At 45.0% G+C, this 27873-nt stretch overlaps 1 protein-coding gene across 1 annotated transcript in view; it reads right to left on the bottom strand.

Annotated features, from left to right (window-relative positions):
- The window catches only part of LOC118559483 (NACHT, LRR and PYD domains-containing protein 4-like), a 58568-nt gene that overhangs the window by 27322 nt on the left and 3373 nt on the right, over positions 1-27873 (bottom strand). The window contains exons 3-6 of the mRNA XM_036130191.1: positions 18657-18735; positions 18271-18496; positions 16333-18124; positions 15915-16088 (exon numbers count right to left, since the gene is read on the bottom strand). Coding sequence (XP_035986084.1) covers positions 15915-16088; positions 16333-18124; positions 18271-18496; positions 18657-18735 — 2271 coding nt within the window. The remainder of the gene's footprint in view (positions 1-15914; positions 16089-16332; positions 18125-18270; positions 18497-18656; positions 18736-27873) is intronic.

Here is a 27873-nt window from a genome sequence, read left to right as displayed (position 1 = left end):
TGACAAGAGATGCATTCCCGATAAAATGCGGCCACACTGGCTCCCCCTGGCCCGTCAGGAAGCATGCGACAGGGCAGTGTCAGACATGTTGCAAGCTGGCAGTATTGAGCCTTCAGACAGTCCCTGAGCAGCTGCCCCGTTGTCATGGTGCCCAAAAAGAATGGAGAGAGTGGTGCGTGTGTGCTGATTACAGGCTGCTGAATGGGGTGACAGAAAAGGATTCATATCCACTGCCCAGGGTTGATGAGTCACTGGCCTGGTGTCAGACTCTAACTGGTTCTTGTCCCTGGATCTTCGCAGTGGTTATTACCAGGTTCCCCTATTAACAAGTGCCAGGCCAAAGACTGCTTTTTGCACAGGACGGGGACTTTGGCAGTTTAAACTGCTCTCATTTGGGCTGTGCAATGCACCCGGCACCTTTTCCAGGCTGATGCACCGGGTGCTGGCTGACATCCCTCACCAAGAGTGTCTGGTGTATCTGGATGACATAATGGTCCATGGCGCCTCCTTTGCAACGGCCCTGGCCTCACTCCGTCGGAGTACTACCTCTGTGGCCTGCCTTTCACTATAAGGACTGACCACTCTGCTCTCCAATGGCTGGTGTCTTTTAAAGAACCTGAAGGTCAGGTAGCCCGGTGGCTGGAAGAGCTGCAGTCGTACAACTTCTTGGTTGTCCATTGGGCTGGAGCTAAGCACGCTAATGCCGATGCCCTCTCCCGTCACCCTTGTGCTGCAGGGGGATGCAGTTACTGTGACCGAAGGGAGAGGTTGGTGGAGGAACAGCTGCAGCTTAGCCAGCCAGCAGCATGTTGGGGTGACTCAGTCATCTGCAGGGAGTTGCAGGCAGTTGACACAGACAGCTGGAGGCACCAACAGGAACAGGATACAGGTTAATTAACAGATTAAATAACTTCTTTGGGAGGCTCGAGGCACTAAACAGTACTCCAGCAGTGAAGGCTGTTTCCCATCAGGAAGAGGAGGTGCTCTGCCTTGACACAGCTGACGTATGGAAAACTCTAAGGAGAGTAAACCTGCGGAAGGCCCCAGGTCCCGACAACATACCGGGGTGGGTGCTCATGGAGTGTGGATGATGCAAAATAAATAATAAAGACCCTAAAATAATTAAAAAACAAGACACAATAAACGTCACACAGCTTACACAGTGGAAATGTATCTGAAATAAAATAATAACAAAGCAGTACTAAAGTAAAATAATAAAATAAATAACAAAGGACAATCTTACATTAAATCAAAGTGTTCCAATAAGGACGATCATTTGACAGCAGGTTTGAATTTAGTTAGTCTCAGAGACTTAAAATATAAATAAATTTGAAAATAAATTTTTCCAATGGCAGAGTGTTGTGTGGAGTAAAGTTATGTTTGTAAATTAATTACAGTAAAAGAGTAGTAAACAGTGAAGTGTTAACCCTTTCATGCCAGGTAAAAATGGAGATGAGGCTTCTAAGTGGATAATATGTTTACTTTACGGCGTAGTATATATATTTGTAGTAGTGTCTATTTAGCCATTGCCATGTGTGTTCATATATGATTAGCCATAGATTGCAGTTAATGTTGCAGTCACAATGCATATGTTTCTAAGAGGCACTGTTATATTCTGTTTACTTATAGAAACCACAATTTCATAACTTCAATGTTACAACTTCAATAAAACTCTGGACCGGTTCATCATGTCTGCATTTTAATCAGATGCTCCACGGTGGCTCCTGCATAATTAATACTAGGATCAACGAAACAGTAGGAGCAGTATCTGTATCGCGTCACATTTATGTTATAATTCCCGGGAGCAAAATAAACATATTTGCATGTATGTAAACTACTTCTGCGCATGGTTTATCTGCCGTCGCGCGAGAAACTGCCGCTTCGAGAGGAGAAAATCGCTCTCCGTGCGCGCCAGCTCCTCCTACGCACGCTTGGGATCTAACCGTGCGTATGATTTTCTATCCAGCGGCCACGCTGGTGGATGGCTGCGCGCTCAAAAGCGTCTCTGCGCTCGGACTGATTTTCTCCTCGCGCGAAGAAAAATGACAGGTTGGGCGGAGACAAACCTCTTGTGTAAGCCTCCTCCTGATTGGGCCTTGCAGGCACGATCACACAGGAAGTAGTGTCAGGAAGCCTTTGACTGACAGCTCGCCATCCATAAGGGAGGACCGACGCCTGGAGGCGGGACAATGGCGGAGGCTTTTCCAACGTTTATGTTACGTGGGGTAAGTGAAATTCACAACCTTTCTTGCCCCCAAAAAAGCACAATTATTCCTCATGGAGTAGTGCTATCTTCATATAAACATCCATAGAATTACATCATTCTATTTGGTCGAATTGTTCAGGGATATATAGTTAGCAGTTACAATATTTCGGCACGAGAGAAAAATGTTGACTGCTGTCTGCTGCGTTAGCTACTCCGGCGCTTCAGTGATGATGCTAACCGATGCTAATGTAACAGGTTAATAATATGACTTAGATTAAGCTTCAAATTCCACCAAATAAATTATTAATGTTACGTGAGCAGGTTTTATTGTGTTAATAGCTGTTAGATCAGAGCAATGAGTATGTCCTACTGCACTTGACACAGCTCTAGCAGGCAGGCACGTAGCCCCATGCTCACAAGGGCCGGTTTAAGCTGCTTTCGGCTGTTAGCGGTAAGACGTGTTCAACTTTGGGTCCTGATATAAAAAACATTTTTTCTTGTTTAATTTACAGTTCATAGGTGATATGATATATTCTCACCTCTTATTGAACGAGAATGCATTTTGATTATCTACTGAGTGTTAAATGGCAGATGTGAGTCGAAGTCAGTGTGTTGTTTGAATGTACAATAAGCTAACCTGCATTGTTGTTTCATAGTGGAGATACGGTTAGGTTAGCAGACTTTTTGTATTAATTATTCTTTATTTTGCACGTTACTTTCTTGTTCAGGAAGGTGTTTTGGACCAAATTGTACAATGACTCATCGCAGTCTGTCTTCTTCAAACAGGCACGCAGGGTGAACCAGTTACACTAACTCTAATGTTAATTTGTATTTCGATGTTTGTTGTGCTTTTCACAGCTTAAATTATTCTCTCTTTCTCTGATTGTTTGTGCATGTGTGTGGTTCATTTTGGCATTGCAGTATTGACATTCACCCCTCGACGATAAGTAATGGATAGAGATACGTCAGCAACATTCGAGGATTTGCATGTAAGTGACAGCAAACGTATTGGTTTTATTAAACTAAAGATATTCACATTTAGAGATGGCACTCAAACTTTCAGTGTTAAGGTAATCTGCTAATTCAATGTACTGTAATGGTCAGAAATTGTATTTACCCAGTTCCCATTCAAAAAGAATGCTAAAGAAGTCGTAGATAAACTTGTAAACTCGGGTTAGACACACCACCATCCACTTATCCCAGTACAGATGGTAGCCTAGCTGACATATCTGCATAAACTAATAAAACATTAATTTTATCTCTTTAAAAAAATCTGAATGTTTTATTAAGTGGACATACATCAGTGTGACATTTTATCTTTTGCAGTTTCTACCTGTAGACAAATGTAGTAAATTGTTTATTTAATCAATCATGGGATATTCTCAGGTTTTGATGCTAAAAATAGGAGAAGAATCTAACTTGGTTATGTGTGTTCTGGTCAAGATCTATCATATTTAGAATCTTCACCTTAAGTTACACAGACATACATGATGTAAATAATTTGCCTGAGTTTTATGCTGTATAATTTCCTAATCATGCTATTGGATCTTCAGTGAATGCGCTGCAGGGTCAGAGCTGACCAAGGAATAGAGAATGTTGAAATAGCCCAATACATGTTCACAGTGTGTGAAAAACAGATCAAGGAAGTTTGATCCCTGGAAAAAGTGTCCACAATCAAAGGTTTCAAGCTTCTGCATGTCTTTCAGATACAATTACAGAAAAATGTTGACTGTAACCATACTGATATTTTATTATCTGACAAGTCTTTGAAGTTAAATATAATTGTTATTTTCTGAGTGTGTAGGAATGAATGGCTGTGGCGTGATGTCAGAACTTGTGTGACCTCAAAATACTACAGCCCACTACACAACCTAGAGACTCATCACCTTCTTGATATTTCCTCCAGGGGTTAGTTTCATGATTAGGAATAAGGGACGGATTTGCCCTTTATCTTTTCTGGTTTGTTTTGCTTAAGTTATAATGCTGTGCAAACATCTTACGTAGAATATTATTCAACAGTACTTGACTGGAGTATCACACTTGGAAAAGCATCAAAGACTAATGAAAAGTGTATGAACCCCCCCCCCCCCCCAAAAAAAAAAAAAAAACAACAACAAATAATTAACATTTCCTCTCCTTTGCAGAGGACATTTTTGCAGTTCACGTGAGCATCCTTGCTAAATTGAAGGCAGACCTGGAGGCTTTTGTGGAAGGCTGGAACAACTATCCAATTAGAACGGGGGGTAATCTAACTCCGAAGCAGCTTTGGCATACCGGAATGATGGTTTACCCGATGGATCAGCCAAAGAATCTTGAGGTTTTTGTCTCATTTTTGGTCTGCCCCATTGCAGACCAAAAATTAAAAAAAAATTGCCTATACAACTGTAATATAAATTCATAAATGGCAACTGTAATATTAAGATATATCATCATAGAAATGATAGTGACTGTATCACAGTACACAAATGAATACTGTGATAGCTGTGGGAATCACTGAGGCCTCATTTATTTCTACTTGTTAGATTAGTATCTCAAGCTACAAAGTTATAAAAGCTAACAAATTATATGGGAGATTTATAGTTTCAGCCTCAGCTGGGAGTTTAAATTGTTAGGTTACACGATGCCCTTTATTTTCCTTCTACTGTCCAAATGCATGCATGTTAATTTCATTGTGTTTTAAAAAATATTCCTAGCAGGGAAGGTGAGATGTGATTTCACTCTGTGAAATGCTTAAAACCTTATTCCTGATTGCAGCTTTGATCTGCTTTGATCTGCTAGTAACCTCATCATAAAAAAAATGCGTGTTCCAAACTAATGTTCATGTCCCTTGCTCCAATCTTACTGTAACTCTTCCAGGGTATAATGTGACCGACATGTCAGGGGACTTTCCTTAAACAAAAACCTTTGTGTAGAATGTGTATCATTTTAGGTCACATACCTCAACACAAGACTTATTGTAATATTTACTTGTGCAGTAACTGCTGAATTTTCTTGTTTTTGTTTTTGTTTTAATAAGGACATCCAAGAGCCTGACCTTGACTGGGACGTTGCTGCTGAGTATGATGGACATGTGGATGGTGCAATAGTGGTCCCTGAATTTCCATGTCCACTCCATGAACAGCAACAGGCTGAGGTGCAGTTGCTGCTTGAAAATGAGGCTGAGAGTGATACTACAGAACTTTTTCTACTATGTCGTGAATATGTGACTTCAGCTTTGTCAGGTGCTGAGTAGCCTATAAATGAACAATGACATATTTGGACCCAACTGAAATAATTATGCTCAAAGGTAAGTACTTCAAACTGTGATGAATTGATGATCCATCCAGAGTGTGAGCTTCTTGCCCGTAGCCTGTTGATAGACTCAGAGCAACCTAAACAGATTAATACAGTAACTTTTCTTTTTTGGTGGGTGAAGGGGAGATGATGCATAAGTAATGCACTATTTTCTGGCTGCTAATGTCTGATTCAGACATTAGCAGCCCTGGATTTATTTGGACATCCCTGGATTTATTTGGACATTTTAATTGATTATCATCCCAGTTATGCAAGACCATAGAAAATATTAAACTTGCAGGATTGCTTGGGTTCCAGGAAAATCAGAGGCAAAGCTAATGCTTTAAAGAAGGTCCCTAAACATTTCCACAGGAGCTTATGATAGGCCCTTTTTGTGTATCCTACCTTGTGCATCAGATTTAATTAGAAATTCAGATTTTTAAAGATAGATGGAATGTTATTTGAATTACCGTGGAAAATAAGCAATAGTAGTTTTGTGTATGGCTCACAGTTCACAACGTTGCTCCCCATTGTGCTAAAATAAATTGAACATGTAACAGGTTGATAAAGTTGTTCTTTTTAAACTTACGAGTTAATGTAATGATTTAAATCTAACCCTTATGAACTATTAATGTGTCTTCATATTAGTTAATTTTATTTTATTTTTAACTTGGGTAGAGTGGGGATCACAGTATTGTCACAGTTTTTTTGTAAATTAATAAAAACAAATACACAGTAGACTGGCACACAAAATTATTTATAAAGCCCAGTTCATACACTGCCTTATTCATACTGCAATCACTCAAGGTTTGGATGCACTTTCAGTTGAATCCATGATAAAGTGCACCAAAAGCTTTACTGATTCTGTATTTAAATAATTTTGATTCAGGCTCCTATTTGAATTATGCTTATTGCTGAAGGAGTGGAGACTTGTGTGGAGACCTTATAGTCTTATTGACTATTTAATTGTTAACATAACGGATCTGGATGCTCATTTCAGAGAACGATTTACCACTCAGTAAAACTAGGTGGTTGCCTAAGGGCCCCAAGTTCCTGGGGACTGCATAAAACTCCTTTTATATAAATGTGTTCAATATAGATATTATTTTAGCACATATTATGTTTTTAAGAAAATTCCTTTTGCTAAAATCCCTTAAAATCCCTAGTAGCGAATGCTGCGCTCTGATTCTGACCGAAACATGGCTCAACTCAACAATCCCAGACTACGGCATTAGCCTGGAGGGGCTAGCCACCTTCCGCGCCGACAGGAACAAAGAGCTCAGCGGTAAGACCCGAGGAGGCGGACTCTGCGTTTACATCAATAACACCTGGTGTAAAAATGCTAGAAAAACAAAAAGTTTTTGCTCTCCGGACATTGAGACCCTAATTATTAGCAGCAGACCTTTTTGTCTGCCTAGAGAGTTCACTGTGGTTATTTTAACAGCGGTGTATGTTCCTCTGAGCACTAATACAAAAGAGGCCATGAGTGTTCTATACCGGACTATCTCTGAGCTGCAATCTACACATACGGAGGGCGTTTTCATCATTGCTGGGGATTTTAACCAGGCAAATATGAAAACTGTTCTCCCTCATTTCTGCCAACATGTGGATTTTGCAACTCGGGGAGAGAACACTCTAGACTTCTATTAAAGGGACTTCTATTAAAGGGACTAGAATGTCCCTTTAATACTTATACAAATATTAAAGGGACATTCAAGGCAGCTCCCCGCCCCCAATATGGGCTCTTCAGACCATCTCTCTGTTATGCTAATTCCTGCATACAGGCCCCTGCCGATCAGAGCTAAACCTGTAGTGAGGCAGGTGAGGGTGTGGACTGAGGGAGCCATGGAGGCGCTCCAGGACTGTTTTGAGTGCTCTGACTGGGACATGTTCAAAGCTGCAGCAACTTATGAGGACAAGATTGACATTGATGAGTACGTCATGACTGTGTCAGCCTACATCAACAAATGCATTGAGGACGTCAGCACCACAAAGACCATTATCACCTGAGCGAATCAACAACCCTGGATCACTGAGGAGGTTCGTCAAGCACTAAAAGCACGGGACTCAGCCTTCAAGTCTGGTGACAAGGAGGCACTGAGGACATTGAAAGCCAACTTGAACCGTGCCATCAGGTTAGCAAAGCGGAACCACAGCCGGAAAATCCAGGAGCTTTTCCATGATGGCAGCAACACCAGGAGCATGTGGAAAGGCATACGGGCAATCACTGAACACAACACGCCCTCCCCCCGGTGGGTGAAGTTGATGCTGACTTTCTAAACGGACTGAATAACTTCTTTGGGAGGTTTGAGGCACTAAACAGCACTCCAGCAGTGAAGGCTGTTCCCCATCAGGAAGAGGAGGTCCTCCACCTTGACACTGCCGACGTGTGGAAGACTCTAAGGAGAGTCAACCCGCGGAAGGCCTCAGGTCCCAACAACATACCTGGGCGGGTGCTCAAGGAGTGTGCAGGTCAGCTGGCTGGTGTCCTCACAGACATTTTACACTCCTCGCTGGACCAAGCCACAGTGCCAGCATGCTTTAAGTCTGCCTCCATCATTCCGCTGCCGAAGAAACCTCAGGTCACCGTTTCAACGACTACCGGCCTGTTGCACTGACTCCCATCACGATAAAGTGCTTTGAAAGGCTGGTGAAAGATCACATCGTCTCCAGTCTCCCCAACACTCGACCCGTTCCAGTTTGCCTACCGACGGAACCACTCCACTGAGGACGCCATCTCCTCTGCTCTTCAACTGAGCCTGGCACACCTGCAGGAAAAGAACACCCATGTGCGGATGCTGTTCCTTGACTTCAGTTTGGCGTTTAACACCATCATCCAACCGCATCTGGTGGGAAAACTGGAACATCTGGGCTTCAGCACACCCCTTCGCAACTGGCTACTAGACTTCCTCACCAACAGACCACAGTCAGTCCGGGTCGGTCAGAACACCTCTGATGTCATCACCCTCAGCACGGGCTCCCCTCAGGGCTGCGTCCTGAGCGCCCTGCTGCTCACCCTGATGACACACGACTGCGTCCCCAGGTTCACCACCAATCACATCGTAAAGTTCGCTGACGACAACGGTGGTGGGCCTGATCAGAGACGACAATGACCAGGACTACAGAGAGGAGGTGGAGCAGCTGGTGGGCTGGTGCAGAGAAAACAGCCTGATCCTGAACGTGGAGAAGACGAAGGAGATCATCGTCGACTTCAGGAAGAACCGGCCTCACCACGCTGCACTGCTCATCAACAGCTCAGCTGTGGAGGTGGTCAGCAGCACCAAGTTCCTGGGGGTGCACATCACGGACAACCTCACCTGGTCTGTGAACACCACGTCACTGGTGAAGAGGGCACAGATGCAATTGTACTTCCTGAGGAGGATGAGGAGAACCCACCTGCCCCCGCCCATCCTCACAACCTTCTACAGAAGCACCATAGAGAGCATTCTGACCAGCTGTCTCTCTGTGTGGTGTGGAGGGTGCGGTGCCTCCGACTGGAAGAACGTGAAGAGCGTAGTGAGGACAGCAGAAGGGATCATCGGGGCTCCTCTTCCCTCCATAAAAGACATTTCATCTCAGCGCTGCGTGTCCTGAGCCCGAAACATCATCAGGGACCCCTCACACCCCCACCATGGACTATTCTCCCTGCTGCCCTCTGGGAAGAGGTTCCGCAGCATCCGCTGCAGGTCCACCAGGTTTTGCAAAAGCTTTTTCCCTGCTGCCATCAGACTGTTGAACTGCTGCTGAACTACTGAACTATAACCCATAAACTCAATGCACAACATTTGCATATTTGCACATTTTGCATCATTGCATCTCCATCTAGCATTACAAAGGCTGCCGAACTCTTAGTTTTTAAATGCATTCTTGCACAAATGCCCTTTGCACAATCAAATTCTGTACATGCAAATTTTTTTTTAAATACTCACCTATACACTGTGACTTTCTCCTGCATTGTTTACATTTCAATTGTTTTACTTTTAAATCAGTGCTGCACCTTATACTGTATTTTAAATCTACGGTAAATTACAAGTTGTATTCTTGCACAAATTCCCTTGCACAATCACTTCTGCACATACAAATGGTTTTAAAAATACTCACCTGTACACTGTGACTTCTCCTGCATTGTCTACATTTAAATTGATCACTTTTAAATCACTGGTGCCCCTGATACGGCAATTTAATTTTTACTGCAATTTTACAAGCTGTATGCAACTAAATTTCATTCTGTACGCAGTCTGTGTATACAAAATGACAAATAAAGTTGTCTAAGTCTAAGTATCTTAAGAGTTGGTTATTAAAATATGTGTCCTGGGATCCACCCTTGAGTTTCCACTACATTGGATCAGTCCATCTTACTTTGCAAATCAGCAGGACCCAGAAGACAGCACAACATGTAAAAAACAGAAAAGCAGAGCGGACTAGCGTTATGTCCGAACCCTCTATGGGAGCTTCCACCTGGTTTGCATCAAGATGAGAAAATAATCTTGTCCTTAACTCCACATTATAGAAATAAGATAGAGTTATAGAGTTCGATCAGTTTATTGAATTAAATTAAATTTAGGTGAACTACTTAAAAGTTCCTTCAGACCAAAACATTGTTTCAAATTCTTACAGCCGGCTTAATTCTAAATGTAGACAGAAAGTGTTGCAAAATATAACAAACGGATGTCGATAATATGTAGTACTAGTGAGTGTAAAAGTTTGTTTTTTTATATTTAACATGCAGCTCTGAGTTTTTTTAAATATGCACTGATAATAAGAAAAAAATATCACAAGCAATCACAAATGTACCATTATTTAGTTAGCTGTTTTATCTTCCTGTATATGTAATATAAAGTAAAAACAAAGTGTTAACATTTATGGATGACAAGCTGTCAGTCAAAGGCTTCCTGACACTACTTCCTGTGTGATCGTTTCTGCAAGGCCCAATCAGGAGGTGGCTTACACACGAGGTTTGTCTCCGCTTAACCTGTAAAAACACATTTTCCTTTGCGCAAGGAGAAAACACGTCCCGAGGGAGGCGGGGGACATTGAGTCTGAATGGACCATGTTCCACGCCTCTATTGTTGAGGCGGCTAGTCGGAGCTGCGGTCGCAAGGTTGTCGGTGCATGTCGCGGCGGCAACCCTCGAACCCGCTGGTGGACACCAGCGGTGAGGGAAGCCGTCAAGCTGAAGAAGGAGTCCTACCGGGCTTTTTTGGCCTGTGGGACTCCGGAAGCAGCTGATGTGTACCGGCAGTCGAAGCGGCAGGCGGCTCGGCTGGTCGCCGAGGCAAAAACTCGGGCGTGGGAAGAGTTCGGAGAGGCCATGGAGAAAGACTTCCGTACGGCTTCGAAGCGATTCTGGTCCACTATCCGGCGTCTCAGGAGGGGGAAGCAGTGCAGTACCAACACTGTTTACAGTGGGGGTGGTGTGCTGCTGACCTCGACTCGGGACGTCGTGCGTCGGTGGGCGGAATACTTCGAAGACCTCCTTAATCCCACCAACACGTCTTCCATTGAGGAAGCAGAGCCTGAGGACTCTGGGTCGGGTTGTCCCATCTCTGGGGCTGAGGTTGCCGAGGTTGTTAAAAAGCTCCTCGGTGGCAAGGCCCCGGGGGTGGATGAGATTCGCCCTGAGTACCTTAAGGCTCTGGATGTTGTGGGGCTGTGTTGGTTAACGCGGCTCTGCAACATTGCGTGGACATCGGGGGCAGTTCCCCTGGATTGGCAGACTGGGGTGGTGGTCCCCCTATTTAAAAAGGGGGACCGGAGAGTGTGTTCCAACTACAGGGGAATCACACTCTTAAGCCTCCCTGGTAAGGTCTATCCTGCCCCTAGTGGAGGAGTTCAAGTATCTTGGGGTCTTGTTCACGAATGAGGGGAAGATGGAGCGGGAGATCGACAGGCGGATTGGTGCAGCGTCTGCTGTGAAGCGGGCGCTGTACCGATCCGTTGTGGTGAAGAGAGAGCTGAGCCAAAAGGCGAAGCTCTCGATTTACCGGTCGATCTACGTTCCTACCCTCATCTATGGTCACGAGCTTTGGGTCGTGACCGAAAGAACGAGATCCCGGATACAAGCGGCTGAAATGAGTTTTCTCCGTAGTGTGTCTGGGCTCTCCCTTAGAGATAGGGTGAGGAGCTCAGTCATCCGGGGAGGACTCAGAGTAGAGCCGCTGCTCCTCCACGTCGAGAGGAGCCAGTTGAGGTGGCTCGGGCATCTGGTCAGGATGCCTCCTGGACGCCTCCCTGGTGAGGTGTTCCGGGCACGTCCCACCGGGAGGAGGCCCAGGGGAAGACCCAGGACACGCTGGAGGGACTATGTCTCCCGGCTGGCCTGGGAACGCCTTGGGATTCCTCCTGAGGAGCTGGCCCAAGTGGCTGAGGAGAGGGACGTCTGGGCCTCCCTACTGAAGCTGCTGCCCCCGCGACCCGACCCCGGATAAGCGGAAGAAGACGGACGGACGGACGGACGGCGAGGAGAAAATAGTCCGAGCGCAGAGACACTTTAGAGCGCGCAGCCGTCCACCAGCGTGGCCGTCTATCTATCCAGCGGCCACGCTGGTGGACGACTGATCAGGCACACGTTGAGATCCCGAATGTGCGTGGGAGGTGCTGGCACGCGTGGAGAGCGATTTTCTCCTCTCGAAGCGGCAGTTTCTCGCGCGACGGCAGATAAACCATGCCCAAAAATAGTTTAACATACATGCAAATATGTTTATTTTGCTTGCGTAACTTATGAGATAAATGTGACGCGATACATCTGAAGTGGGTCAGAAGAGCTCTAACTGGAATAAAATGGCATCACTTTGCCTCGAACAACTCTGGATTTTTCGTCAACCGTAAGGACTAGAGACGTAATTTTAAAGATAAAAGTAGGAAATAGGCTGTCAATCTTAAAATGCCTACCAGTTGGCAATAGATGGGTGAGCAAAGCCTGCCTTCTGAGCCTCCTCTGCTGCATCAATCTTCTCCTGGTTCGGATTTGCCTCCTCAACTGCATCACCTCTTCGTCAGCCTGCTGGTAAAGCTCACCAACGACCGAAGCAACAGCAATATTGCTCGTATTGCTTCTACAAAGTGCTGATCTTTTAAAAAGATTCAATCGCCTCTACAACTACAACAATTACAACTCCCAACAAATAAATTCCCGCTATTGCTGGTTTTATACCCACAGTTCTGTATTATATTTTTAGATATTTTTTAGACTTTTTAGAAATTAAAAAAAAAGGATATGATGGTGTAGTAGTTTTGAATGTTAAAAAAATGCTCAAGAACTATGGGTGTGATGACGTCACGAGTACACGAGTATACTTCTGTTCCAATGCACAATACATGCTGCGTGCTCGCGTTCTCGTCAAGTCCGATCTTCCTGTGTTCTTGCCAAGACCGGGCTTGAGTGAATTGAGAAACGGCCTTTGGGTCAGAAGAGCTAGAGTTGGAATAAAATGGCATCACTTTGCCTCGAACAACTCTGGATTTTTCGTCAACCGTAAGGGCTAGAGACGTAACTTTTTCTGCGTTTATTTTGGAACGGATAGGGGAACAACATAAACTATCGGTTCTTGCTTGAAATATTTCAATGTAGGCGCAAAAAATCATGAAATAAAGGGGAATATTGACGAAAATGCAAAAATGCTTGAAACATTGTCCCGAACAAATTGTTTAGTTGAGAAACTATATGAGAAATCAAAATAATTCTTTCACCATGAGTATCAGCAGGCTTTGGAGGACAACTGTGCTTATTTTTATGTTTGTACATTAATCGGTGTAGGCATGGCGACAATGTCAAAAAGTGGATCATGTGGAAGGATGCAGGTCCAAAGCGTTTTCAGGATTTTGCACATTCGCTACTCCCGAACAAATTGTTCCTGCGGCAAAACCATAAAGGCTAGAGACGTATTTTTTTCTGCGTTTATTTTGTAACGGATAGGGGAACAAGACAAGCTATCGGTTTTTGCTGGAAATATTTTTATAAAGGCGCAAAGAATTATGATATAAAGGTTTTTTTTGTGGTAATGCAAAAATGCTCTAAAAAGGATCCCGAACAAATCGCTATAGCTGAAAAAGTATAAGAGATATCAAACCAATTATTTCACCGTGAGTATCAGCAGGCTTTGAGGACTGTGGTGCTTATTTTATATTTGTACAAAAATTGGTGTAGGCATGGCGACGATGTAAAAAAGTGCATCATGTGGAAGGATGCAGGCCCAAAGCGTTTTCAGGATTTTGCACATTTGTTACTCCAGAACAAAATGTTCCTGTGGCAAAACCGTATCAGTTATCAAGAAAATTCTTTTTTTGTGAGTGCCAGAAGGGTCTGATCATGATTGTGTGAAAGTGTCATGCCTGTACATCAAACGGTTTAGGAGTAGCGACGATGTAGAAAAGTGCCTCATTTGGGGGGATGGAAGTTTGATCCTGTTTCATCATTTTTCCAAAATGCTACTCCCGAACAGCAGTAAGCTGTCAAAAAGCTGACATATTTGAAGAATTCTCCTTTCAATTTCAATGAGAGCAAAAAACTCACAAAAAGTTAAATATTTTAAAGGTATACTATGCAACCGGGGTTGATTTTCCAGCGAGGCTCCCCCCAGAGGGCGAAAGTAAAAGTGCACTGTCGTAAGGCGCGGTTGTTTTGAGCTTAGCAGACAGGGGAACGCAACGAAAAGTGGAAAAAAACAGCAGTACAAACAATGACTAACACAGTGAAGGTATGAACATCAAGCTTACCGCAGCGCTATCTTGGCGAGCACGGCCGCCTCGTCAGTTTTATTATTATTATTATTATTATTTTTTTTTTATTTTTTATTTTTTATGTTGGCGAGATGCTACCGCCACCGCCTCGCCAAGCCGCAGCCGCCGCCGCGGCGGTAGCGTCTCGCCAACATAAAATAAATAAATAAATAAATAAATAATAATAATAATAAAACTCGATATGCTTGCATGTTAATTTGACGTTAACACGCGGTTCTTTGTTGTTGCTTTCGCATATAGTGAATGGCAGGGCAAAAACACATGGAGTTCTCGCCGTAAAGCGAGACTTCTGTGTGTGCGGGCCGAGAGCTCTTGCAATTGCAAGTACGGTATTTCCCCCACAGACCCCCAGGGCGGCCGAGAAAACCTTTGTTCGACCTGAAATGACTCATTTAATCATCCAAAACGGTATGGAACACATTAATTAACTGAAAAATGTTGCATAGTATGCCTTTAAATAATAAAAAAGTTATAATTACCCAAAGACACCGCAGTAATGTCATGAACGAGTTGAACGTTTTGTTTAAATCGGTTGAAGGAGTAGTTAGATGCTGAAAAATGTACAGAATAATAATCAAGACCTGAAGGAACACAATAAGTGAGAATGCTGTATAGCATTCCAGTCCCCCCCCCCCCCCCCCCCTAAACACTAAATTGCTCGTGGGATAAAGGATTTTAAGCTCCATTATGACATTGATTATTTTGTCCAGTATCCTTTTATTTTGCATTTTGTTTTTGTATCCGTAGACATTTGTAATTAAAAAACAACCTATTCTCTGCTTTTTAAACCACAATTATCCAATGTCCTTCAAATTTTCTTGAAATTAGTGTATTTGTCCTTGATTTGAGCACATAAATAACATTATTTGCCAACAGAATGAGATTTTTGCAATTAAAAATAGGAACAACTCATCTCCATCTCCTTATTTAGAGGGCAGAATATCTAATTATCTTATTTTAGGCGTAACAATACTCCTTCCATTGGCAGATCATCTTATTTACGTGCTCAAATCAAGGACAGTCATTTCAAGACAAGTTGAATTATTTTTAGTTGACATGTCGTGTTCTGATATTGGTCTTCCTTCCAATTTTCCCCTTTAGGTCGGGGACAATTTTCTGAAGAATGTGGACCACTCTTGTGCGAATGTCTTCTCCCTCTCTTTCCTCCAAACATTTCATTCGGAAACACCACCTCATTCTATATCTTTCTTGCTCTCGAACTCGCTCTGTCAACTCAGAAACTTCTTTCTTCGAGGAAACATTTTGTTCCTAGTATTTTTACCATTTTTGTACACTCCTGAACTACTTCTGCGTTAAACTGGACCGCTTTTGCTAAGTTAGCAAGCATTGTGCCACTCTGCCTCATTTGCGCCGTCAGATCCACAAGATGATTCTCCACTCTCTTTTTAAACTTTAAAATGGCTTGAAGAATGGCCTTTTTTGAAACAGGAGATTTGCTTGTTTTATCTGGCTTTGTTTTTTTCCTGTCTGAGTCTTACTCGGAGTGAGAGGAGCAGTGTCCTTCACCCTCTCTCTTGTTTAAATAAGGAAGTAAGGAAGTATGTGCCTTTTTTATATTCATAGAGATTAAAGGTCAGACAAAAGTTAACAAATCTATCACTGGATTAACATTTCCATCGTGTTTTAACAGGTTATGGACAGAAATCTAGTTTCAACTGGATGGAGAACTTTGTACCTGAGAGTTTCCAGTCTGCAGTTTGGACTCTCCAGTCCAGCAGAGAGAAGCTTCACTCCTGAATCCTGCAGGTTGTTGTTACTCAGGTCCAGTTCTCTGAGACTGGATGACTGGTAGCTGAGAACTGAGGACAGAGCTTCACAGCTTCTCTCTGAGAGCTTACAGCCACTCAGTCTGAGGAGACAGGGAGAAAAATCTGCTATTAAACAATTCATCAGAAATATTGTTGATTTCTTTACAGTGACCAATGTTCTCCTTGGAAAGACTGATGGATCTGTCTGATTTTACATGTCTTTATGTTGCCTTTTGTTGTGAACTGCTTCATTATAAATAAACTGAAGCAACGTGAATCAATATTTTCCTCATTAGCAGATTTCTCACTATCAGAAATAAAAGCAGCAACAATCTGTGTCCTTACAGAGCTTTGGTGGAGGCTTTAACCACTGGCAGCAGCCTCAGAAGAACCTCCTCTGAAGCATAGTATTTCTTCAGGTCAAACACATCCAGATCTTCTGCTGATGACACTAAGATGAAGATCAGAGCTGACCACTGAGCAGGAGACAGTTTATTTATGGAGAGACTTCCTGAACTCAGAGACTGTTGGATCTCCTCCAGTAGAGAACGATCCTTCAGTTCATTCAGACAGTGGAACAGATTGATGCTTTTCTCTGCAGACACATTCTCACTGATCTTCTCCTTGATGTACTGAACTGTTTCCCGATTGGTCTGTGAGCTACTTCCTGTCTGTGTCACCAGACCTTTTAGGAGTCTCTGATTGGTCTGCAGTGAAAGTCCCAGGAGGAACCGGAGGAACAAGTCCAGGTGTCCATTTGGACTCTGTAAGGCTTGATCAGCAGCTCTCTGGTGAAGAAACTTTAGTTTAGGTTTCTTAGAAAATAAAGACTTCTTAGATGTTTGTGTTTCTTCCATCAGGTTGACACCAGAGTTAATGAAGGTCCGATGAACATGAAGAGCAGCCAGAAACTCCTGAACACTCAGATGGACGAAGCAGAACACCTTGTCCTGGTACAGCCCTCTCTCCTCTCTAAAGATCTGAGTGAACACTCCTGAGTACACTGAGGCTGCTCTGATATCGATGCCACACTCTGTCAGGTCTGATTCATAGAAGATCAGGTTTCCTTTCTGCAGCTGATCAAAAGCCAGTTTTCCCAGAGACTCAATCATCTTCCTGCTCTGTGGACTCCAGTGTGGATCTGTTTCAGCTCCTCCATCATACTTGACCTTCTTCACTTTGGTCTGAACCACCAGGAAGTGGATGTACATCTCAGTCAGGGTGCTGGGCAGCTTTCCTCCCTCTCTGGTCTCCAACACGTCCTCCAGAACCGTAGCAGTGATCCAGCAGAAGACTGGGATGTGGCACATGATGTGGAGGCTTCTTGATGTCTTCATGTGGGAGATGATCCTCCTGGCCTGCTTCTTATCTCTGAATCTCTTCCTGAAGTACTCCTCCTTCTGTGGGTCAGTGAACCCTCTGACCTCTGTCACCATGCCAACACACTCAGGAGGGATCTGATTGGCTGCTGCAGGTCGTGTGGTTATCCAGAGGCGAGCAGAGGGAAGCAGTTTCCCCCTGATGAGGTTTGTCAGCAGAACATCCACTGAGGTGGACTCTGTAGCATCAGTCAGGATCTCCTGGTTCTGGAAGTCCAGAGGAAGTCGACTCTCATCCAGACCATCAAAGATGAACAGAACCTGGAAGTGTTCAAAGCTGCAGATTTCTTTGGTTTCAGTAAAGAAGTGATGAACAAGGTCCACCAAGCTGAACTTTTTCTCTTTCAGCACATTCAGCTCTCTGAAGGTGAATGGAAATATGAAGTGGATGTTCTGGTGGGCTTTGTCTTCAGCCCAGTCCAGAGTGAACTTCTGGGTTAAGACTGTTTTCCCAATGCCAGCCACTCCCTTTGTCATCACTGTTCTGATTGGTTGATCTCTTCCAGGTGGGACTTTAAAGATGTCTTCTTGTCTGATGGTTGTTTCTGGTCTGTGTGGTTTCCTGGATGCTGTTTCAATCTGTCTGACCTCATGTTCATCATTGACCTCTCCAGTCCCTCCCTCTGTGATGTAGAGCTCTGTGTAGATCTGGTTCAGAAGGGTTGGACTTCCTGCTTTAGCGACCCCCTCAAACACACACTGGAACTTCTCCTTGAGACCAGATTTAAGTTTAGGTTGACAAACTGCAGCAGGATGTTCTAAATTAACAGAAAAAGTGAAATCAGGAAGGAAACCAAATGATCTTCTGAAGATGATGTGAATAAATGTGATTCCATCTCTTCAGACATCAGTAAATGTGTGATTTATCCATCAGGTTAAATCTTTGTAGAAATCCTCTTACTGCTCTGCAGACGGTCAGCCAGCTCCTCCTGCTTCATCCTCCTCAGGAAGTTCAGAGTGATCTTCATCAGTGCCTCTCTGCTGTTCCTCCTCAGCTCTTCATCCTCACCTTCCAACACCTCCTCATCATCTCTCTGACTCTCTGAGCAGTCTGGGTCATCTGGACTCAGAACCTTCTGGATCTTCTTCAGCTCCTTCTTCACAAAAGTGACAATGTTGTCCTCCAGCAGCTGGAACAGAATAATATATGAAGGACACATCAGACTGAGATCATGGATCCAAACATCAGAACCATGTTGGACAGATTGACGGTCCACTGGTCCACAAAGTCAAGCATGGAGACGACTGAACAGAACCGACTGGAAAAGTAGTTGTTGTACATGTACAGACCATAAATATGGAGTCCAGCTGGGTTTGATGCTGCCGGGCAGACGGACCTCTGGGAACCTCTGAGTTCTGCTGGTCCACTCTGTGGAGGAACCAGAACAATTAGGAAGGAAGGAAATATTCATCCAGCAGTTTTCACAGATGAAATCACCAAGAGCTTCACAGTAAAAGTCCTTAAAACAGAAAACTGAGCATCAAATGAACACGATACAAATGAAGTTAAAAAGAGGAAGATGAAATAAAAGGATGAAGACCAGAACCACCCAGTAGACATTTTAAAAAGTGGGTCTTGAACTGGGACTTCAAACTGTCCACACTGTCAGCAGATCTGATGCTGGTGGGGACAGTGACCCAGAGCTTGGAGACAGTGGAGGTGAAGGTTCTGTCCACACAGGTCTTCAGGACAGTGTGTGGGACATCCAGCAGGTTCTGATGACTAGATCTGAGGTGGTGTGGACCTGGAGGAGGTCTGAGATATGTGGCTGTGTGTCCATGTAAGGTTCTGTCCTGGATGTGATGGTGAGTATTTTAAAATGGATCCTGTAGGTCCCTGGAAGCCAGTGAGCTCACATTATATCTGTCCACACAGAGACAATCAGAAGGTAAAGGTCCATGAAGGACATCTGGATGTGAGCAGAGAACCAGAGGATCCAGGTAGTTGGAGATGTTTAATGTTCCTGCTGATCCACTAAGAACTAGCAGAACCTCTGATGGTCCACTTCAGCTCAGCTTGGTTCCACCAACCACATGATGAAGCTTTCCTTCCCTGCTGAACTGCTCTCACAACGCACACAGGAACCAAGTCTTGATGGGTCAGACTGGCTCTACCAGCTATTTCCCAGCGGGTCGTGGAAATGTGATCCACTGTTAGTCTGACATGGAGCCAGGAAGCAGCAGAACCTCCTGATCAGCATCAACACTCCAGACATGAAGACATGAAGGTGTTTTCATCAGAACAGGGCAGCTGATTTCTGGAGATAACGGATCAAACCTCTGTCTGCAAATAGAACTGGAACATCTGAGAGCTCACTGGGAGGAACTGGGTTTCTGTTCTTGGCTCTTAAAGAAATGTAACGGGTCATTTCCAGAACCTCAGACCCCGACTGAGGAGACCGGTCCATACTAGGGGTGGTGATTGGCTAAAATATCACAACATGATTCCTTGCAGTGAAATCAGGATTTTATTAGTTTCCCAAAGTAACAATAAAGCTGTTGAAGAAAAATCTAGAGAAGCATTTAGACCAGAGCATTTCTGGACACATTTTAATGAGTTGCTGCAGTTCTGCTAACTTGTCTGAAGCTCAACTGAAATGTAATAAATCCATTGAGATATTTAAGAGCTGAAGAACAGCTGCAGCTCTAAACTCCTGTGAGGGAACAACACCAAGTCTCTGGTTCTGATCCCAGTGATTGTTCCAGCTCCAGCTGAGAAGAACTGAAACTCTTCAGTCACTAAAACTGAGGAAGACTTTCAGATACGATGACAAAACGGTTCAGGAACAAAGAAAGAAAGTCCAGTTGGTTCCATGTTGGATTTGATTCAATCACTATGAATATGGGAGAGGGACTAAAGAGTCCAGTTAGCTCATTAACATGGAACAGAACCAATCAGAGTGAGCTCCAGTCCAAACTAAATCTTTGACTTTAAGCAGAGAAAAGTGTTTAATGATGGCGACTAATCAATGAGGCCCAAAAGCAAACAGATCAGAGCTGTTAAACATGATGTAGCAGCATCCAGGACGCCTCCAACAACATCCATTCTTTCCACTTTCACTGCTGTGGTTCTGGAGAACATCCAACACACACCGCTTCACATATGAACATAGAAATGTGGGAAAAAGAGCTGAGCTCATGTTAAACACATGTTGGAATAAAAACATTTCAGACTGACTCAGTTTCCACAGTTACAGCAGTTAGATACAGCTCACCTCTCTGAGGATGGAGGTCCCGAAGGTCTGAAGTGAAGAGGAGGATCCTTTGACCAGTCACTCTTGAAGGACACACAGCTGGGTTCTGGTTCTGGATGATATCTATGTGTCCACATGTTAGGAATCCTGTGAGAAAAAAACTTATTTAAACACCTTTATAGAGATTTTTTTTTATTTGACGGATTCTAAAATACAGAGCTGTGAGACACAACAGAACCAGACAGATCATAAACTTGATGTTCTAAATGGTTCCCATCAGAACCGGTCCAATCCTCCATCATGTTCCTGATCATTGATCGTCCTGAATAAAGTCCAGCCTTGTTTCTAAAGCAGAAAGAGCTGTTTCTGAGACAAACACGTTGGTTAGAAATGACTGAGAGGACAGTTTGGTGATATTAGTGTTGAGCTCTGACATGGAGAAGAATCCTGAGTCCTTTTCACTCGGACCGTCAAGGAGGTTCTGATGGAGCTTCATTAAGTCTTGGTGTTGTGTTTGTAACGTACTGAGGTGGAACCAAAGCTGATCCACTGCTGAGTCCAGAATAGAGGTTGTTCTAGACGCCTGATCAATAATGAAGTGAAGCAGCTGGATGCCCACTAGTCAGAACTGACAGTTTTCTCCATTTTAACCAAAATCACTGATTAAAATCATGATGCGATGACTTGTCAGCTTCATATATTTACACAACAGAAATTCATCTGAATTTGAATGAAAACTGATCTTAATTGCCATGTTTTCTAACTGGGATTAAACTTAAATGGGGTTTAAATAATGAAACTGGACTGACTGTAAATTTCTGTGTCTAAACTGGATGTTTTGTAAAGTGTCTCTAGTCGACATCTGTTGTGAATCAGAGCTTTAGAAATAAACTGATGTGAACCAAAGCTGCTCTAGTAGCTACAACCTACAACCATATTGGCTCCATCATGTTGGATGGATTATCATTTCTAATGAGAAGCAGACGTTCTTCCACTAATCATCTCCTGATCTTCCCAGTATCTACTGTTCTAAATGTGTTCTGGGTCTCCAGAACCGTCTCAGTCTAACTGATCCAGACTGCAGGTAGGTGGCTGTTTCTACCATGAGTCCAGAGGTCAGCTGGGGGAAAATGCAGGACATGTGTTGGAAGTTGGTGAGTTTCTCACATCCAGACACTTTTAGCAGAATTACCACTTCAATGTGGTGGAGGGTTCTGTTGGTTCCTGAGATCCTGGTACCATGGTGTTCTGGGCTGGTTGGGTCTTCATGGCATGTTGACCTCAGGAGAGGATCAGACAAAGAGCGATCCAACACCTCCCTGGAGCCAGGCCTGCAGGGTGGGGGTCAGGAGGGGTTCAGGAGTGGGCATCTAATGTTCTAGCTCTCACTCCTTGAGCTTGGATGGATCCAGGTCCAAAAGCTACAGAACCCTCTCCATGTGGGCCACCATCTGCAGGTAGGTCGGGTTCTATAGGAGTTTGGTAAAGGTGAGTATGAGGAGTTAGGTGTATAAATGCTGGGATCATAATCTGGATCTAGAGACCAGGAGGTTCATCTCACTGGTGGGTCAGGAACCAGAGCTGGTGTAGGAGGTTAACTGGTACCAGCTAGATGTTTGGACTCACCTCCATGGACAGCTTGGGTTCTGGAAACAAACTCCTGCAGAGGGTGGGACTTTTTCTGGATTTACTCAGAGATAATTCTGGTAGATATGGGGGAACTCAGGGGGCTTGAGTTTGCCCTGAAAAAGTTCTGTCAAACTGTTGGGTCCAAGAGGACGGTCCATCCCCGGCTTTCTCTGGTTTGGGGAACTGCATGCCTGTATTTAGAATTCTGTTTGTGTGGTGGAAGAAGTGTTACAAGGATCTCCTCAGACTTGTACCATGTCTTCCATGGAGGGGACAGAGTCTGAGTCCTAGGAGGAAAGTGAGTCCATCGCTTTCTCTGAGGTCAGTGAAGGAGGTAAAAAGCTCCCTGTTGGCATGGAAACAGGAGTCAAGGAGATTCATCCTGAGATGCTGAAGGCTGTGGACCCTGTGGAGGTCTTTTGGTCGGGACACCTCCTTTCTTTATGTCCAGTTTAGAGATTTTTTTATCCACAATATTAAAGGAGAATTAATGTATTTTTTGTGTGTATCTTTGTTTTTATCTGAATAAAACCTTTGTCAGTTACTTTAACGGAAGGCTCAACAATAAAGGTTTCAGGGAAAGGTTCATCTTCACGTCAATTCACCAAACTCTAAGTGTGATAAATGGTTTATTTTACAGACTCAATAAAATATTATTTAAATACAATTTATGTTAATATGAAGCAAAACAATCTTGATTAAATGTTCCTATCATAATGAAGAAGCTTTTGGTGTTGGGACTTTTACTGGTGAACAGCTATGTGACCGGGTTCTAAATTTTCACACAACCAATCAGAGTGAGCTCCAGTCCAAAGTAAATCTTTGACTTTAAGCAGAGAAAAGTGTTTAATGATGGCGACTAATCAATGAGGCCCAAAAGCAAACAGATCAGAGCTGTTAAACATGATGTAGCAGCATCCAGGACGCCTCCAACAACATCCATTCTTTCCACTTTCACTGCTGTGGTTCTGGAGAACATCCAACACACACCGCTTCACATATGAACATAGAAATGTGGGGAAAAGAGCTGAGCTCACGTTAAACACATGTTGGAATAAAAACATTTCAGACTGACTCAGTTTCCACAGTTACAGTAGTTAGATACAGCTCACCTCTCTGAAGATGGAGGACCAGAAGATCTGAAGTGAAGAGGAGGATCCTTTGACCAGTCGCTCTTGAAGGACACACAGCTGGGTTCTGGTTCTGGTTGATATCTATGAGTCCATGTGTAAGGATTCCTGTGAGAAAAAAAAAAACGGTCCAATCCTCCATCATGTTCCTGATCATTGATCCTCCTGAATAAAGTCCAGCCTTGTTTCTAAAGCAGAAAGAGCTGTTTCTGAGACAAACACGTTGGTTAGAAATGACTGAGAGGACAGTTTGGTGATATTAGTGTTGAGCTCTGACATGGAGAAGAATCCTGAGTCCTTTTCACTCGGACCATCAAGGAGGTTCTGATGGAGCTTCATTAAGTCTTGGTGTTGTGTTTGTAACGTACTGAGGTGGAACCAAAGCTGATCCACTGCTGAGTCCAGAATAGAGGTTGTTCTAGACGCCTGATCAATAATGAAGTGAAGCAGCTGGATGCCCACTAGTCAGAACTGACAGTTTTCTCCATTTTAACCAGAATCACTGATTAAAATCATGGTGTGATGAATTGTCAGCTTCATATATTCACACAACAGAAATTCATCTGAATTTGAATGAAAACTGGTCTTAATTGCCATGTTTTCTAACTGGGATTAAAATTAAATGGAGTTTAAATAATGAAACTGGACTGACTGTAAATTTCTGTGTCTAAACTGGATGCTTTGTAAAGTGTCTCTAGTCGACATCTGTTGTGAATCAGAGCTTTAGAAATAAACTGATGTGAACCAAAGCTGCTCTAGTAGTAATAAAATATTATTTAAATACAATTTATGTTAATATGAAGCAAAACAATCTTGATTAAATTTTCCTATCATAATGAAGAAGCTTTTGGTGTTGGGACTTTTACTGGTGAACAGCTATATGACCGGGTTCTAAATTTTCACACAACCAATCTGTAAGGGTTTTGTTTACCGATGAACTCAGGACGCACACACAGGACTAAAAGTTTGAGTCTTTATTGAAGGAAGTATGCTGGGTGGTGAGTGATGAAGACCGGAGGTTCAGGACTGCAGAAGGTCAGGGATGAATGTGATGGCAGGAGCTGACGGCCCGGAGTAAGAGAGAGTCACGACTATCCAGGCAGCAGCGAAAGCTTAGTACTGCTCGGCTAGCAGGCCCCGTAGCCACAACAGGTTAGCAGTTCGTTGGAGACACCAGGGCACAGAGCTGAGCTTCTCCAGGGCGGCTAGTCAGGTTAGCAGAACTTGAGAGACACCAGGGCACAGAGCTGAGCTTCTCCAGGGCGGCTAGTCAGGTTAGCAGAACTTAGGAGACACCAGAGCACAGAGCAGAACTTCTCCAGGGACAAACAGCAAAGTAAGAGTCTATAGAAAACTGGCAGGACTAACCTTAAACAAGAAAAACAAATCTTCCAAGGCTAAAACAGGGACTGGCATGGAAAGGTGTGGAATGATGACGGCCCAGTGCCGAACTGAAGGCAGAGGGAGGTTTAAATAGAGCACTTCACAGGTGGAACAAGGGTCTGGCTAATTGACTGGTAAATGATTATCAGGTGTGACTGACTGCTGAGGAGGTGAAGTGAAAATTGACAGAAAATAACTGATGACTGAAAACTAACAATAAATAAAGTCAAACCTAACCCAAAAGAGATGAAAAAATGAAAATAACAAAAAAACAAAGCCAAACCAAAACTCAACCATAACATTACCTCCCCCCCCCAAGGCCGGACTCCGGACGGCCTAAAATCAAACAAAACAAACTACAAAGTGACCGAACCAGGGTGGGTGGAGGGAAGGTAGGATGGTGGGCTAAAATCAAACCAAAACTACCCACTGGGGCGAACTAAAAGGGGGTTTCTAACAACCCCTGGTAAACCAAACAAAGGGCATCTAACAGATGTTGGCAGGCGAACATCGCCACAAGGCAAAAACGGGCATGACAGGCGTACGACAACGCCACAAGGCAGAACAGGCGTACGACAACGCCAGAGGGAAGAACAGGCGTACGACAACGCCAGAGGGAAGAACAGGCGTACGACAACGCCAGAGGGAAGAACAGGCGTACGACAACGCCAGAGGGAAGAACAGGCGTACGACAACGCCAGAGGGAAGAACAGGCGTACGACAACGCCAGAGGGAAGAACGGGCGTACGACAACGCCAGAGGGAAGAACGGGCGTACGACAACGCCAGAGGGAAGAACGGGCGTACGACAACGCCAGAGGGAGGAACGGGCGTACGACAACGCCAGAGGGAGGAACGGGCGCACCACAGCGCCAAAGGGAAGGAACGGGCGCACCACAGCGCCAAAGGGAAGGAACGGGCGTACTTAACGCCAAAGGGAAGGAACGGGCGTACTTAGCGCCAAAGGGAAACCCGCCGGGGCGTGAGGAAAACGCCGGGGCTTGGGGAAGAGAACGTTGGGATGTGAGGGAAGCAGGAACATCTAAAACGCCTAGGAACAAGAACGGAGGGCGTACTTACATGCCGGGGAACCGAGAACAGAGGGCGCCCTAACACGCCGGGGAACTGAGAACAGAGGGCGTCCTAACACGCCGGGGAACCGAGAACAGAGGGCGTCCTAACACGCCGGGGAACCGAGAACAGAGGGCGTCCTAACACGCCGGGGAATCGAGAAACCTAAATACTAGGAGACAGAGGAACTAGGAGGCCACAACAACTAAGGAGGCTCGAACTAGCCAAAGCTAATGAGCATGAAACAGCTCAGAACCAGGGGACAGAAGTCTAAATGAGCGCTAGGACCTAAGGAGCGCTGGGAAACTAAAGATCTAAACCAAAAACTAGAAAACCAGGCATAAACTAACCTATAGAACAAAACAAGAAAACTAGGGCAGGGATAACAAAAGAAAAACCGAAGCAAAAACTAGAAAATCAAAATAAAAAACTAGGGAAAAAAAAAGATCAAGACATTCAAGAAAAAACTATAAAACTAATGCAAAAACCAAAACAAAGAAACTAGGGCAGGAACGGGTAAACTAATGTAACACTAGATAACTAAAGCTAGAACAAAAACTGAGAGAACAAGGCAAAAAACTAGGATTCTAAAGAAATAACAAAAGCAAAAACCGGAAGACTAAAGGCAAACCCTGGAACACCAGAACAGAGGTGGAAAAACACAAGAAAATAGAAACTCAAGTACTCTAAGAAAAACAAAGAACCCCCTAAATAACTCTAAAACCCCAATAATCCTAAGTAAACCAAAACTGAAATCGAGCCCAAAAAAATAACAGAAGGCATTGGCCTTAAGGGCTCAGGCAAGACGGCTGCTAAGCCAAAAAAGAAAAAGTCTTCGTGGAGGTCGTCCTGGACGAGGCAGGCGGCGGAGCAGCATCGCCCGATTAAACCCTTGAGGAGGGCGGCCCCGACGAGGCAAAGTCAAGCGGCTTGGAGTCCGCAATCTGCGGCTCCGGCCGAACAGGAAAGTCAAAGGCGGGCGCCGTGGTGGACGGCCCCAACGAGGCAAAGTCGAGCGGCTCGGAGTCCGCAACCTGCGGCTTCGGCCGAACAGGAAAGCCAGAGGCGGTTGACCCTGGCCAGACAGACAAGGAGCGGGAGTTACATCACCTGAGGACCCGGACTGGTGCGAAGCGACTCCCTCGGCGACTTCGAGCTGACGCGGAGCACCTCCGTCGGCAGTTTCGGACGGCGGCGAAATAAATCCTTCGACGGCTTCAGAGAGTGCTGCCGGGAAACAGGCTTCAGCGGAAACCGAGATTGGAGACGGATCCTCCTGGACCCGCTCGTGGGACGTTGGCTGAGGCAAAGCGGCTCCCTCGGAGGCCTCGGGCTGAGGCAAAGCGGCTCCCTCGGAGGCCTGGGGCTGAGGCAAAGCGGCTTCCTCGGAGGCCTCGGGCTGAGGCAAAGCGGCTCCCTCGGAGGCCTCGGGCTCATCCTCGTCGGCCGGCGGATCTATTTTCTTGCCGGCCGGCAGAGCGGAGCCTTCAGCGGTCGGCAGAGCGGATCCTTCAGCGGCCGGCAGAGCGGATCCTTCAGCGGCCGGCAGAGCGGAGCTTACGGTGGCCGGCAGAGCGGAGTTTTCGGGTGGAGGCGGAACCATCTCCTCGGCTACTTCAGGCATTGACGGGCAACACGCTTCGGAGGGCGGCGGCGCCGGGCTACAGGCTTCAGAGAGCGGCACCGGGCTACAGGCTTCAGCGGACGCCGAGGTTGGAGGCGGATCCTCCTCTTGAGCCTTGACGGACCCTCCGCGCCGGTGGTTCTGCTGTCTTCGCCGGGAGGGGACAGATGAGGAATCTGGGGCAATCTCGGGGGTGGCAGCTGGCCAGCAGGGCAGAAGGTCGTCTCGGTCACCGTAGTAGAACTCCCACAGCTGGCTCTCCTTGATGCGTGGGGCTCTGCTAGGTGGAACGATGAGCCTCACTCGAGGGGCCAGCTGCGAGTCATGGAGGTGATGACCGAGACGACGAGAGGCTGAGCGGCTTCTCTCCCTGGGCTCCGGGGTAGCTGTAACAACGCCCACGTGAACCACAGGGGAAGTGGAGTCGACCCGGATCGGTGGCGCAGGGTCCCAGGCAGAAGCCATCTTGGCGTACCT

The sequence above is a fragment of the Fundulus heteroclitus genome, unplaced genomic scaffold (assembly GCF_011125445.2).
Source record: "Fundulus heteroclitus isolate FHET01 unplaced genomic scaffold, MU-UCD_Fhet_4.1 scaffold_294, whole genome shotgun sequence".
NCBI lineage: Eukaryota > Metazoa > Chordata > Actinopteri > Cyprinodontiformes > Fundulidae > Fundulus > Fundulus heteroclitus.
Note: the sequence above shows the minus strand (reverse complement) of the source record. Positions and strands in the feature narration are given on the sequence as shown.